Consider the following 12,675-nt stretch of genomic DNA (forward strand, 5'->3'; position numbering starts at 1 on the left):
TTATCGTATTACCTGATCATATTATCATATTACCTTATCATATTATCTTATATTACATTATCATATTATCTTATCATATTACCTTATCATATTATCTTATCATATTATCTTATATTACCTTATCATATTACCTTATCATATTATCTTATCATATTATATTATCATATTATCTTATCATATTACCTTATCATATTATCTTATCAAATTACCTTATCATATTATCTTATCATATTACCTTATCATATTATCTTATTACATTATCATATTACCTTATCATATTACCTTATCATATTACCTTATCATATTATCTTATCATATTACCTTATCATATTACCTTATCATATTATCTTATATTACCTTATCATATTATCTTATCATATTATCTTATCATATTGTCTTATCAAAGTGTCTTCTTCACCTTTTTCTCCTTCTTCTTGTGATATTATTAGCGGTTGTAAAACTAGTTTGTCTTCTTTACCACCTCTAAAAGTTCAGTTTAATCGCCTACAGCACCCTCTGCTGGTTGTCTTGAGCCAATACATTGCATAGGTTCAACAATAAGTGTTGAAATCTGTCATAGGGGTGGGGGTGGGGATACCTGAATGGGCTGGTCCGGCCCCGCCTCTGGCGCCAGGTCCACGGTTGAGTCGGGCCCTCTTGACGAATTCTTCTTTGTTGAAACGTTTCACCTTTTATCTAAAAGACTTTTTCAGTCTTCAGACAGTTTCAACAAAAATAATCCGTCCAGAGGACCTGACTCAACCTCATCTGATGCATCTACCTGGATTACGGAGCATCAGGACATTTTTGGTTTGATTTTTCAGTTTGGGCTTTAGTTTTACTGAGGTCAGATCATGTTATTCTTAACTATTGTTTTCCTCAGCGATCTTAGCTTTTCTCACATCTGTTTCCCATTGTTAGTCCATGCTCACATCTTCCATTCAGCCTCTTCTCCAGAACTTAGACTGTTGATTTTATCCTATTTATTGTCCGATCCTCATCTAAACATAATCATGTCTTTCTGCCTGATTAAGTTTAGTTATTAAAACAGTTTGGTTCTTCTCAACCACCATTTATTATTATTTATTTTGTAAGTCGCACATCTCAATAAACCATAGAAGTTATTATTTTACAAAAAATGTTATTGTATTTTTGATTGTGCTGATTTCAGAGACATTTTTTTTTCCATGGTTTACATTTTACCTTACGGTGCTCCAGTGCTCTGCTGGGCCGATGTTTATGTTTGTCTGTACCAGTTTGAGAAAGTGGGACATTTTAGTCCAGAGCAGAGGTTCAGCTGGCACGCCACGTTTTGGCTTGATGGAGTGGATTTTTCCCATCTCGGCTGCGATCAATCTGCAGAGAGAAGACATTTTCTCAGACGACTCCAGCCAATGATGTTATTGCACAAACAACCATTATCAGAGCAGGAGCACAACTCCCTTTCCATTTAACATGCTTATTTTGCTCCCTGCATATGTGACCTTTCAACCAAAAGGGTTGCTTTTTTTGTTCTTGAAGCATATCAGCAATGACATAAAGTGCTGTGGGTTTTTGTTACTGATTTTACAAGACCAAGAGGAGTGATTAATGCATTTCGTGGCCCTGGTTGCTCAGCCTTGACCGACTGTGTTGTGTCCTCCTGTGAGTAACAACACTGACTTGTTACATAAGAGTAATGGCTGACAAAGGGGGCATGAACAAACATTTCTCAACATGAAAAGAGAATCAGATAAAGTTATAGGAAAACGCGTTTGTCAACACAAAAGACATGAAATGAACAAATAAAGCGTGTGCACTTGACCTCCAACAATCAACAGAAGATGTTTTTTTTTTTACCACGCAAAGTCAATGAACTTCTAGTAATTCATAAAATCTTCTTACACAAAGCTCCTCATGACTAGGAGAAACCATTTATTTTGACTGATTTGATTGTCATTTAAATTTGACATCAAAGTAATCTAACTGAATTACTATATATATATATATATATATATATATATATATATATAATCTTTATTGCATATTGTTGCTTTTTATTAACTTGCTGAAATATCAGATCGTTTTGAATCTTAGTCATTATAACATAAAATATTGGCAATTTATTGTGCAAATAAATTGGCAGATAAATATACAATAGTGTTCTTTATTTTGTATATAAATAATACATGTTAAATAGAAGATTAGATTGTCTTTTTCAGTAAAACTTTATTTAAAAAAACTTGGTGGCAGGATATTTTAGTTTGAAGCTCAAATTGAACTGGAGTCAAAAGGCATTTAGATGTTATGTAAATTTTTCATTTCTGTGATTTTTACTTGTTAACTTATGATTTATTAAAAAAACATTTAGGCCTACAATATATTTCATAAACATCACAACATGTTTAGTTGGTAACCTTGTTACCTAAAACAGATGATGTTGGTAGGCAAGTGTTAGTTTTGGTTTCGTACAAAAGCAATTTTCACAAAAACTTTATTTTCTGACAGAACAAAAATGAAAAGCGGTTCTCCATTTTGTACACAAAGTGCAAAAATTAACTATTTAAAGCATAATAAAAAAACATAAGAATTGCCATTTATTTGGCATTTCTATGTGTAAAAGAAAAACGTGTTAAACTAAATTTCATATGCATAATCGTATTCCTAAAACAGGAATATCAAAACTATTATTTAAGGATAATAGGGGCAAGACAAAACTAATGTACGTTTGTCAAGCATAAGAAAACCAACTTCATATTTGTGAAAGGCTACTTGGATACTGATAAAGAAAAATGATTTATCCAGAGTCAGCAGCAACTTCTTTGACTTCAGAGGCATCTAGGTTGGATCATTTTTTCCATTTAACCTTTATTTATAAATATCCTGATGCATGCTCTTTATTTATAAAGGTTAATCCCAATGATAAGACAGTGGAAATGTGTTTGGTCAGAAAATTATTGAGGATCTTTGGGGAAGAAACAAATATTTGCTTTAAACCATCAAAACTACTATTATCCTTATGAATCTAAAATACATGTTTAGCCATGTTGCAGATTTTAGTGCAGAAAAGTTTGATTGTTAAAAATCAAAAGGTCATTGTTAAAAGTATCTTTTGCAAAGTTTAAGATGCAGAGGGAGTAAGAGAGGGATCAGGCTGGAAAGGATGTGCAGCAGGTTAGGCTTGTTAAAGATATGAATGGTAATGTTCAAACAAGTGAGGAAAGTGTGATGGGAAGATGGAAGGAGTACTTTGAGGAGCTAATGAATGAAGACAATGAAAAAAAAAGAAGAGTAGAGGTCCTAGAAACTGTGGACCTGGAAGTGAGAAAGATTAGTGAGACTGAATTCCGGAAAGCTTTGGGACGAATGAAGGGGAAGGCAGTCGGACCTGATGACATACTAGTGGAGGTATGAAAATGTCTTGAGTCAAAAACCTCACTGTCATCTCTCCAAATATTCAATGGCATATTTGAGGGTGAGAAAATGCTTGAGAAATGGCAAAGAAGTGTGCTGGTGGCCATTTTTAAGAACAAGGGTGATGTAGAGTTGTAACAACTACAGGGGAATTAAGTTGATGAGTTACACAATGAAGACTTGGGAGAGAGTTGTGGAAGCAAGACAGACGAGAGGTGACTGTGAGCAGCAGTTTGGTTTCATGCCAAGAAAGAGCACCACAGATGCCATCTTTGCTTTGAGGATGCTGTTGAAGTACTGAAAGGGTCAGAAATAATTTCATATGACAGGGTGCCAAGAGAGGAGCTTTGGTGTTGTATGAAAAAATCTGGAGTAGCAGAGAAGTATGTTAGACTGGTACAGGACTTGAGGACAGCAGGACATGGTGAGATGTGCTGTAGGAGTGACAGATAGCTTCAAGGTGGAGATGGGAGTGCATCAAGGATCAGCTCTGAGCCGCTTCTTATTTGCTCTGGTGATGGACCGATTAAAACATGAGGTCAGGCAAGAATCCCCATGGACTATGTTGTTTTAGATGACATTGTGATCTATAGTGAGAATGGAACTAAAAATAAAATGAACATGGAGAGGTAGTGGTATGCACTTGAAAGAAAATGAATGAAAGTCTGTTGTGGCAATACAGAGCATGCATCTATGAGAATTAGCAGGTGGAACAGTGAGACTACAAGTTGCAAAGATCACAAAGATCCTGGACTTCAAGTACTTAGGGTTAATGGTCCTGGAAATCAGGGAGTGTGGTAAAAAGGTAAAGGCATGGGTTCAGGCAGGATCGAGTGGATGGTCCTTAGCAGTGCTGCTCCACTTGTCTTTGACAAAAAGACAAGAGACAGAAGTGAAAGTGGCCGAGCTAAAGATGGTGAGAGTCTCCTTGGGAGTGACAAGGATGGATATGATTAGGAATGAGATCAATAGAGTTACTGCAAGGGTTGAACAACTGAAAAACACCATTGGAGAGGCCAGAAAATGTGTTAATGGTTTAGAAATGTCCAGCGGAGGGATAGTAGGTATATTAGAAGGATGTTAAAAATGCAGACACCAGAAAAAAGACAAAGAAAAAGTTCAAAGAGTAGATATAAAGATACATTTAAAGAGGACATGGAGGTAATTGGAGTGAAAATAGAGAATGCAGAAGACAGAGTGAAGTGGATGAGAAAGAAAAGCATTTAGTTGTATAAACAAGTCTATTTCCAGTCCATAATTTGTACAAATTGTAACAATGCAAATCAAGAAATCCCCCCCCAAAAGAACAAACTCCTTTCACCCAGTTTCTGCTCAAATGACTTCTGATGATTTCAGGAACAGTTTGAATAGTTCTTATTGGAGAGACCTGTAGATGGAGGGTTGTCGGAGTAGCTCATCATCCAGCACTGTTCCCCTGACAAACTCATAGCAGATGCCATTCTGGAAGCTGCAATAGATCTCAGGAGCACAGCCATGGGCGTGGAAGACCTGGAACATCTCCACCTCTTGATCCCGGTTCACATAGAGCTCTGTCATTCTGCCGTACAACCGCACTAGAACACAGCCGGGCTCCTGGAGTGAGCCCACAAAGCAGCCAATCAACTGGTTGGTGATGCCTTCTGTAAATGCCTGGAAGGAAAATAAAGTTTAAGGGTTACTGTATGATTGCATAAAGTACCAGCACAATGCAAAAGGACCACCATTAACTCAACAAACAAAACTCATCATTAATACATTGTAAAATCATCATAGAAAAATTACTAAGATGCAACAGAATCTTGTCCAAGAAGTAGCTTGTTTCATTTATTCTGGTTTGTCCATTTCTTGCAGTTTTCAGTAGCTATCTGCAGTGTTTCATACATCTGTGCAGTCTGGGATAGGGTATCAAAGAAGAGGAACCAGAAACGAATGACATGAAAAGTTCCAGCAGTGAGAAACAGGAACACATGGCCTTAAATACCGGGTCTCATCTGCCAGAATCAAGAACAGCTGGTGATCACTAATGCTGCACTGCCACTCAGGAAGCTGCAAAGAGTGATTAGTGAGCAGGAAAGTAACAATCCCTACAATAACATCCTGAAACTTCAACTTCTAAGACTTACAAGTTATCTTTACAATATAAATGTTCAAAATGAAACACTGATAATATAAAAATGATCATGCTTGTGAGGATGAACTGCATGTTCTGTCATTGACTGCAAATTAAAGCTTGCGGGATAGGTCAACCAATCCACGGAGTCACTGACTTTTGTTTGGATAACTCAACTAATGTGCTATGGCACACCTATTACTTCAGTCTACATGGACAAATGATCAGTGGCAGTACTAAATATTTGTTGTCGTTTGAAGTTTCCTGAGAAGGAACAGTCATATTAGCAGGCCACAGTGATCACTGTTTTTCTGCAAAGGCTCTCTGTGACATTTGTTGTCATTCAGCGATTTCTCATTCTGAGCCACAATCCCTTAGGTATTTCCTCAGTTTCAGATGGGATCTGAACACAACAGCTTCTCATCTAGATAGACTGAACAAACATGGCCACCTTGACATTTGATTTATTATTTATAAAGGACTGTGGAGTTGGTTTAATATTGTGTTTAGTTTCCTTTTTTTATCCCATTTTTTATGTCTATTGTTCTTTTAACATCTTTTCCCTAATTTATTAACTGTTACTATATTGTATTATCAAAATAAAGTATCAGTGGAGCAGATTATAATGTGAAAAAGAAAAAAGTAATAAAATATTTATGCTTTGTGGTTTTGTTATTCTACTTTAGGTAAACCTTTGGAACTTTAATAAACTACATGTAAAATTAATTTATGTTAAAATCTAATCAGTTATATTGAGATAATTTCAGATGAGTTTTTTAATTGTATTTGTTTCCTTCATTCAAGGTATAGCATCCTTCACAGTGGATGATGCCACCACTGTGGTATCCATGACTGCCATCCATTCATCCAGTTTCTCTGCTTGATTTTTCATTGAGTCATGGTGGAGCTGGTGTATTTCCAGCATTCAATGGGAAAATGGCGAAATACACCCTGGACAGGTCTCCAGTCCATTACAGAGCCACATAGAGACAAACAAGACAAACAACCATTCACTCTCTCACTCACACCTAGGCACAATTTAGAGTTACTAATTAACATAACATGCATGTCTTTGGTCTGTGGGAAGAAACCCGAGTACCGGTATCCAGACAAAATGCACACATGAATATGGAGAGCATGCAAACTCAACATATAAAGGTCCCAGGAAGGAGTTGAACCTGTGACCTTTTTTTGTGAGGCTACAGATCTAACCACAGCTCCATGTTGCTTCCCTCTTCAATACCCATTAATGTGGCTGAATCACAGAAAATTTGAAAAACCTTCTTTGGCATAAGGGCGAACATGATGCTGCCGTGCTTAGTACTTACAAAGTAAGGTCTCTGAGACTAAAGGCTGACCATACTCTATATATCAGCAGCATGTTACCACAACATTACCATTACATACATCTACAGTTACACCTTGGACCAAGCCTCACACTGGGACGACTCTCTTGGTGCAAACTACTAGAAAATCATGTGATGCTAGTTCACCGTTATCATAATGTGTGTGGGCATGCTTGGGACATAGCCAAGACATTAATCCTGCTTCAAATTCTCAACAACCAAGTCATGAGGGTGTGCACAGCCACTGTGTCAAGAATATGCTGCCAGGACATGCCCCCATGCTCCGTCCAGGACCTCAATAGACTGGGACTATGAAAATAAACCATCACCCAAAAAAGTCGGACATTTTTCACGTTTTGTGGAGTCTATGACTTTCCTAAAGTTGTATTTAACTGAGTAGTAACTGCAGAAAGTTGACTCAAAACTTCATAAAAGTTGTGAGATCATAAACAGATTTTCATTACATCCATCCATCCATTAACTTTAATCACTTCTTCCTTTATTGGTGCCCACATCCAACTGTGTCACTGTGCGAGAGGCGGGGGACACCCTGGACAGGTCTCCAGTCCATCACAGCTACACATAGAGACAAACGAGACAAACAACCATTCATTCTCACACACACCTAGGAACAATTTAGAGTTAACAATCAGACTAACATGCACGTTTTTGGTAAGTGGGAGGAAACTGGAGTACCCGGAGAAAACCCACGTATGCACGGAGAGAACCAGAAAGGTCCCCGCCCAGGAACCAGTCTGGCTGAGAAGCAACAGCTCTACCAACTGAGCCACTGTGCCATGACTAATATCCCCATTTCCATTATAGTCTTACCCAGTTTTGAGTATTTGTGGCAAAAGACCAGCAGGTTACATGATCCCATTTTCAACGACCAGTTCTTGAAAATCACCACCTGATTTTTTATGCCTGGTTTGCAAAACAGTATTCTTACTAATACTCATCATTTTCTTGTTCACATCCACTCTGGACTCACTTTGGCTTGCTTTGTACCCACCGTGGCAGCTCTCTCCACATTGAGTGAGTCACGTCTCTGAGACGCTTGCGAGTAAATTAATCGCAAAATGTTCATTCAGTCTCCATCGAAAATGTCTTTCACCACCCAGTCGCAGCCCAGTGAGGAACCATTTGCTATGCTCCTGAAGACTCCATCAAGATCCACCAAAGAATATCCACATTTTGGCAGATTTTTGTTTACATATTGTAACATTATCTACTTTGTAGTATCATGATCAGGTATCAGTATGATTTATCAGGTCTCTCTTGTAAATGAGTCCTTGAGGCTCAATGGGATTTACCTGTATAAATAAAGGTTGATTGATGATAGTCTTTCAAAGAAAAAAGACAAATAGGACATTTCACAGACTACAGAGCTCAGTTCAAATCACCGGTGTGACATCAGGAACTGTCTGTCCTTCACCTGACGAACACAATGCTTCATTTATGTGAATTTTGAGACTGAAGAGGAAAAAAAACATAAACTCCTCTGTGTACACTGCTGGACCTGGTGCAGATTGAGAGGTCACCCACCCAATGTACAGTCACCTCACAAACATAAACCCTATTTCTCAGAAAAATTGGACTTTGTGTTTGCACATGAGCCTAGTCTAGGGTCATAGATGTTTTATAAAAACCAAAAAGCTGTTCCAAATTTTTCTTTTCATGTTCAGTTATCCTTTGGTTGTAGTTTATGATGATTTTATAGCACCACACACTGTGTCTTATCATGCATAATTTCATTTTTAAAATGTAATTTCACTGTGGGAAAAAATGAGCATTTTAATAATGTGCAAATACTTTTTATGTAACAGTTAACAGTGAAATCCATGAATATAGCCGTCATAAGCTGAATAAACAGTTCTAGTTTTAACATTTCACATTTACAGGTCTCATTTTATATTTATTTACTTGTAGCAGTTTCAATCAAGCGTAGTGAGCAGTCACTCAGTTTGTCTTAAATCACTTGTGTTCTTGAAAAAACTTGTTATTTTATTTTAATATTTTCAGGGAGAACATTTTATTCCTTTGGCTTCATTTTCTGTCAAGTGAAAAACAGAAACTTTTTGTAGGGAGTTGTATAAGTTATGTATTGAGATAAGCCAAAGAAAGCTGCTGAATCAAACCCTGCCTGGACAATGTCAGAGCGTGTTTTAGATCATTAATTATCTTATCTTCACTTACATTACAAAACCAGGGGGAAAATATGGCAAAAATAATAATAATAGTCCAAGCAAACCCACAAAAACTGTTTCAACCACTGCAGGACGCAACTACAAAAGATAAAATACAGTTAACATGAAAAATTACAACATAACTAATGACACAAAACAAAAAAAACAAGCTACTCGACGTCTGGCTTCAAACACTTCTATCTGTATACCTGTTGGCTTTGATGAAGTATGGAAAGTTTTTTGTACAGTGCCCTGAGACGACTTCTTTATAAATCAGGGCAGCTGTGGATGAGTGGTTAGAGCAGTCGTCCTCCTGGGACAGTTGGGGGTTCGACTCCACCAACAGCCACATGTTAAGTGTCTCTGGGCAAGACATTGAATACTTTAATATAGTGTTAATTTAAAAAAAATAAAACGTTTTTGAAAACAAATGTTCAAAAACCCAGCATTTTTCTGTCTGACTGATGAAGCCTTCTGGATCGAAGGCGAAACGTTTCAGCACAAAAAAAGAAACTGTCCAAATGACCTGACTGAAAAATGTTGGATTGTATACCTGGATTAGTGAGCATGGACTTTGTTGAATGTTCAAAAAGTTCTTAATTATTTATTTATTTATTGAATCTGTCCAGAAGACCCGACTTAACTTTGTTGAATGATTTCTAAACCACATGTTTAATGCTAGTTTTTAATAACATATGACCTTGTAATGTGCGTGCGTATTTCTACAGTATCCTGTCAGCTGTGTCGATGACCTGTGAAAAATGTGCCTATGGCCCTGTTTACACAAACAATTTCTGGTGAAAATGGAAGAATTTCGTGCTGTTTCTACTGTTCATTTACACAAAAATAGCGAATGTTTCGTCTGACAACGGCACAATTTGAGAACGGGTTCCAGAGTGCAACGGTTCAAAAACGTCCCGGTGTCCGTTGTGTAAACAGAAAAAATAGATCTTTTCTGGCAGGGAATCCCTGGCTCATGTGCAGTATGACACAAACATAATGGCTTTCTGCAATCCGCAGAAGAAGAAACTATCAACAATTAGGCTTGTCGCAATAAATCAATTAATCGCATAATGAATGAAAATGATCAACCTCATTTTGATTTATCGCCTTTATTGCTTTTGCGTCTCTCTCTTTCTACTGAAGACACTGGATGACAAAAAGCTCAACTCCGGTGTTCTTCACTGACCCCTCCCTTTCTCTTTTCTCTTTTAAAATCAATTTTAACTATCCACAATCGAGTTTTTGGATTATTAAAAGCAGCTAAGCTGAGAAGATACGAGCTACTAGCTAACAGGCCGACCTCGGGGAAAAAACCTCCGTCTTGTTGAAGCTCCAAAATTCATGGTTGAAACCCGTGCCTTTGTGTAAAAAAAAAAAAATTATTTGCAAAAAGAAGCTGAGAACTTGTTTACTGATTTTTTTTATTTATTAAAAGCTTTGTGTGAAAAATGCTTTGCTAAAGAGCTCAAACCACATCGAGCGTCTGCCATTTTAAGAACTGAAGAGAGACAACCCATGTCACGTCAAGGGGCCTCCCTCCCATTTTTCTTAATGAGACAGCGCTCGCTCCCTCACTATCCTTCAGTTCAAACAGTCTTATACTGCCATCCGGTGGTCAAAAAGGTACAAGCAAAACAAATAAAAAAATTCTTCTTAAATTTGACAATAATTATCCATTAGTGTCAAATTTCAAATAAAATTATTGTTTATCGCAATAATTTCTGAGACAATTAATCGCCCAGCAAAAATTGTTATCGTGACAGGCCTATCGCCAATGCCAGAGTATTGTTTGCGCTTCTGACTCTTATAAATCTATAAATCTAATTTCCCCAGACTGCTTTCAGTTTGGACATCACCTGGGCTTTTGTTATGCTGTTATTCTTATGAGATAAACATTAGAACATTTAAAACGTTTTTTTTTTTTTTACGCATGCACACTTAGCGTTTCAAGTTTCAAAGAACGTAGCACCATCTAGTGGCGTGGTGGGGGAATTACATCCTTTACACATCTGTGTAAACAGAGATTGGAATTAGAACGTTTTCACGTAAATGTGTTAATGGAAATGGGAAAAACATTCAGTTTTCATTGGATTGTTGTCGTATAAACAGGGCCTGAATTTTGGCAGACATATTCTAAGGACAATTACTTAATAATTAAGGCGATTTAGCAACAAAATGATTGTTATAGATTTATGCTTTTGTTGAATAATCATAATTTCATATTATGCAATATCCAAATTGATCTATGCTTTAAGATAAATTCAACAGTCAACCTAAAAAAAGATAAATATATAGCTGTAAACAATTATCAGACTTGATTGAATTATATTTTAGTAACATTTCTGATATATTTTAAAGGACCGAACAGAGGAAATTTCCAAGTTTTGCTACAATTTTAATCACAAATTTGAAATTACATATTAAATTTTAAGCTTAAAAGCATTTCTTCTAGCCAATGAGAATACTAACGATCAATGTCATTAATTTATTTTTAATTCCTGCAACCAAGATTGGAACTCACTCACGTAATTCCCTGTATCTCCTTGTGTGTTGGCGATAAGCAAATTTTATTGTGAACCAGGAGACATATTTTATTGAAACTCAAAGTAATCAATGGATTAGCAGCTACAGATAATTACCATTGATGTTTTTTTGCTTCAAGATGGCTGTAACTCATCCATTTTTTATAAATACTGAGTTAAAATGTAGGATGGTAGTAACTGAGTCGTATACTATGAGAGCTTAGGCTGCACAAGATCTTTTATATAAGTACTTTAACTGCAAGGTGATATGCAACCTAAAATGCTAGTTTTATTACCATGATCATGAATCTCTAATTCAAACCAACATAGCCAGGTGTTGTCATACCTTCATCTGAATGTCCTGCGTCTTCCAGTGAGGACGAAGTCTGCTCAGAAGGTTAAAAATTCCTGTCCGAGGTTCAAGTTCATCAATGTAAATGTCCACATGGAGAAGCTGATTTTTAAAACGAGTGAGTCCGCTGTCCATTTTACACCAAAAAAATTAAAAATAAAAATTTACACAAAATAATTTTTATGTCTGATTAAGTTTTTTTTCCCACAATTTTTGTTTACACATTCAGTGTAAATTTAACATTTGCTTAAAACTTCAGTCGGACTGGTGGGATCGTAAGTCATGGTAGTCCAGTGATGGATGAATAAACTTAAAACATCCCAAAGTCAGACTTGATCAAATTGATAAAAGGAGTTACCAGTGGCATTTGTGCGTCAGTGAAATCACCTGTTTGTGTGTCTGAGTCAGCAGAAGCACCGCTGGCCTATCAGAGGCCGATGTCCCTGAGGACATCTTCAACTCCTCCGCTGCAGTTTAAATATTAACCAGCAGTGGACGGAGCAACTGTACTGGACACCTAACACGTCCTGGATGCATCTCTACCTTTCTGGCTGCTAGAGATAAATTCCAGTGCCCACTCACCTTGTGACCCTGAACAGGACTAAGCAGGTAGAAGTTGTGTTGACCCAAACTACAAATAAAAAGTAAAAAAAAAAAAAAGACTAAGTGGAAGTAAATCAAAATGTAAAGTGAACTTTAACATGAATAAAATAGAATTATAGTGTAAAGTAACAGACAAAATTATACTGTTTCAATTCAACTT

General features: G+C 36.7%; 1 protein-coding gene across 1 annotated transcript in view; it reads right to left on the bottom strand.

Moving 5' to 3' along the window:
• The window catches only part of zgc:113516 (uncharacterized protein LOC541449 homolog), a 39,371-nt gene extending 27,324 nt beyond the window's left edge, over positions 1-12,047 (bottom strand). Inside the window, exons 1-3 of the mRNA XM_037682561.1 lie at positions 11,907-12,047; positions 4,781-5,043; positions 1,204-1,356 (exon numbers count right to left, since the gene is read on the bottom strand). Coding sequence (XP_037538489.1) covers positions 1,204-1,356; positions 4,781-5,043; positions 11,907-12,047 — 557 coding nt within the window. The remainder of the gene's footprint in view (positions 1-1,203; positions 1,357-4,780; positions 5,044-11,906) is intronic.
• Between the last annotated feature and the right edge of the window lie 628 nt (positions 12,048-12,675).

This window comes from Nematolebias whitei, chromosome 10 (assembly GCF_014905685.2).
Source record: "Nematolebias whitei isolate Nwh7 chromosome 10, NemWhi1, whole genome shotgun sequence".
In the NCBI taxonomy this organism is placed as follows: Eukaryota; Metazoa; Chordata; class Actinopteri; order Cyprinodontiformes; family Rivulidae; genus Nematolebias; species Nematolebias whitei.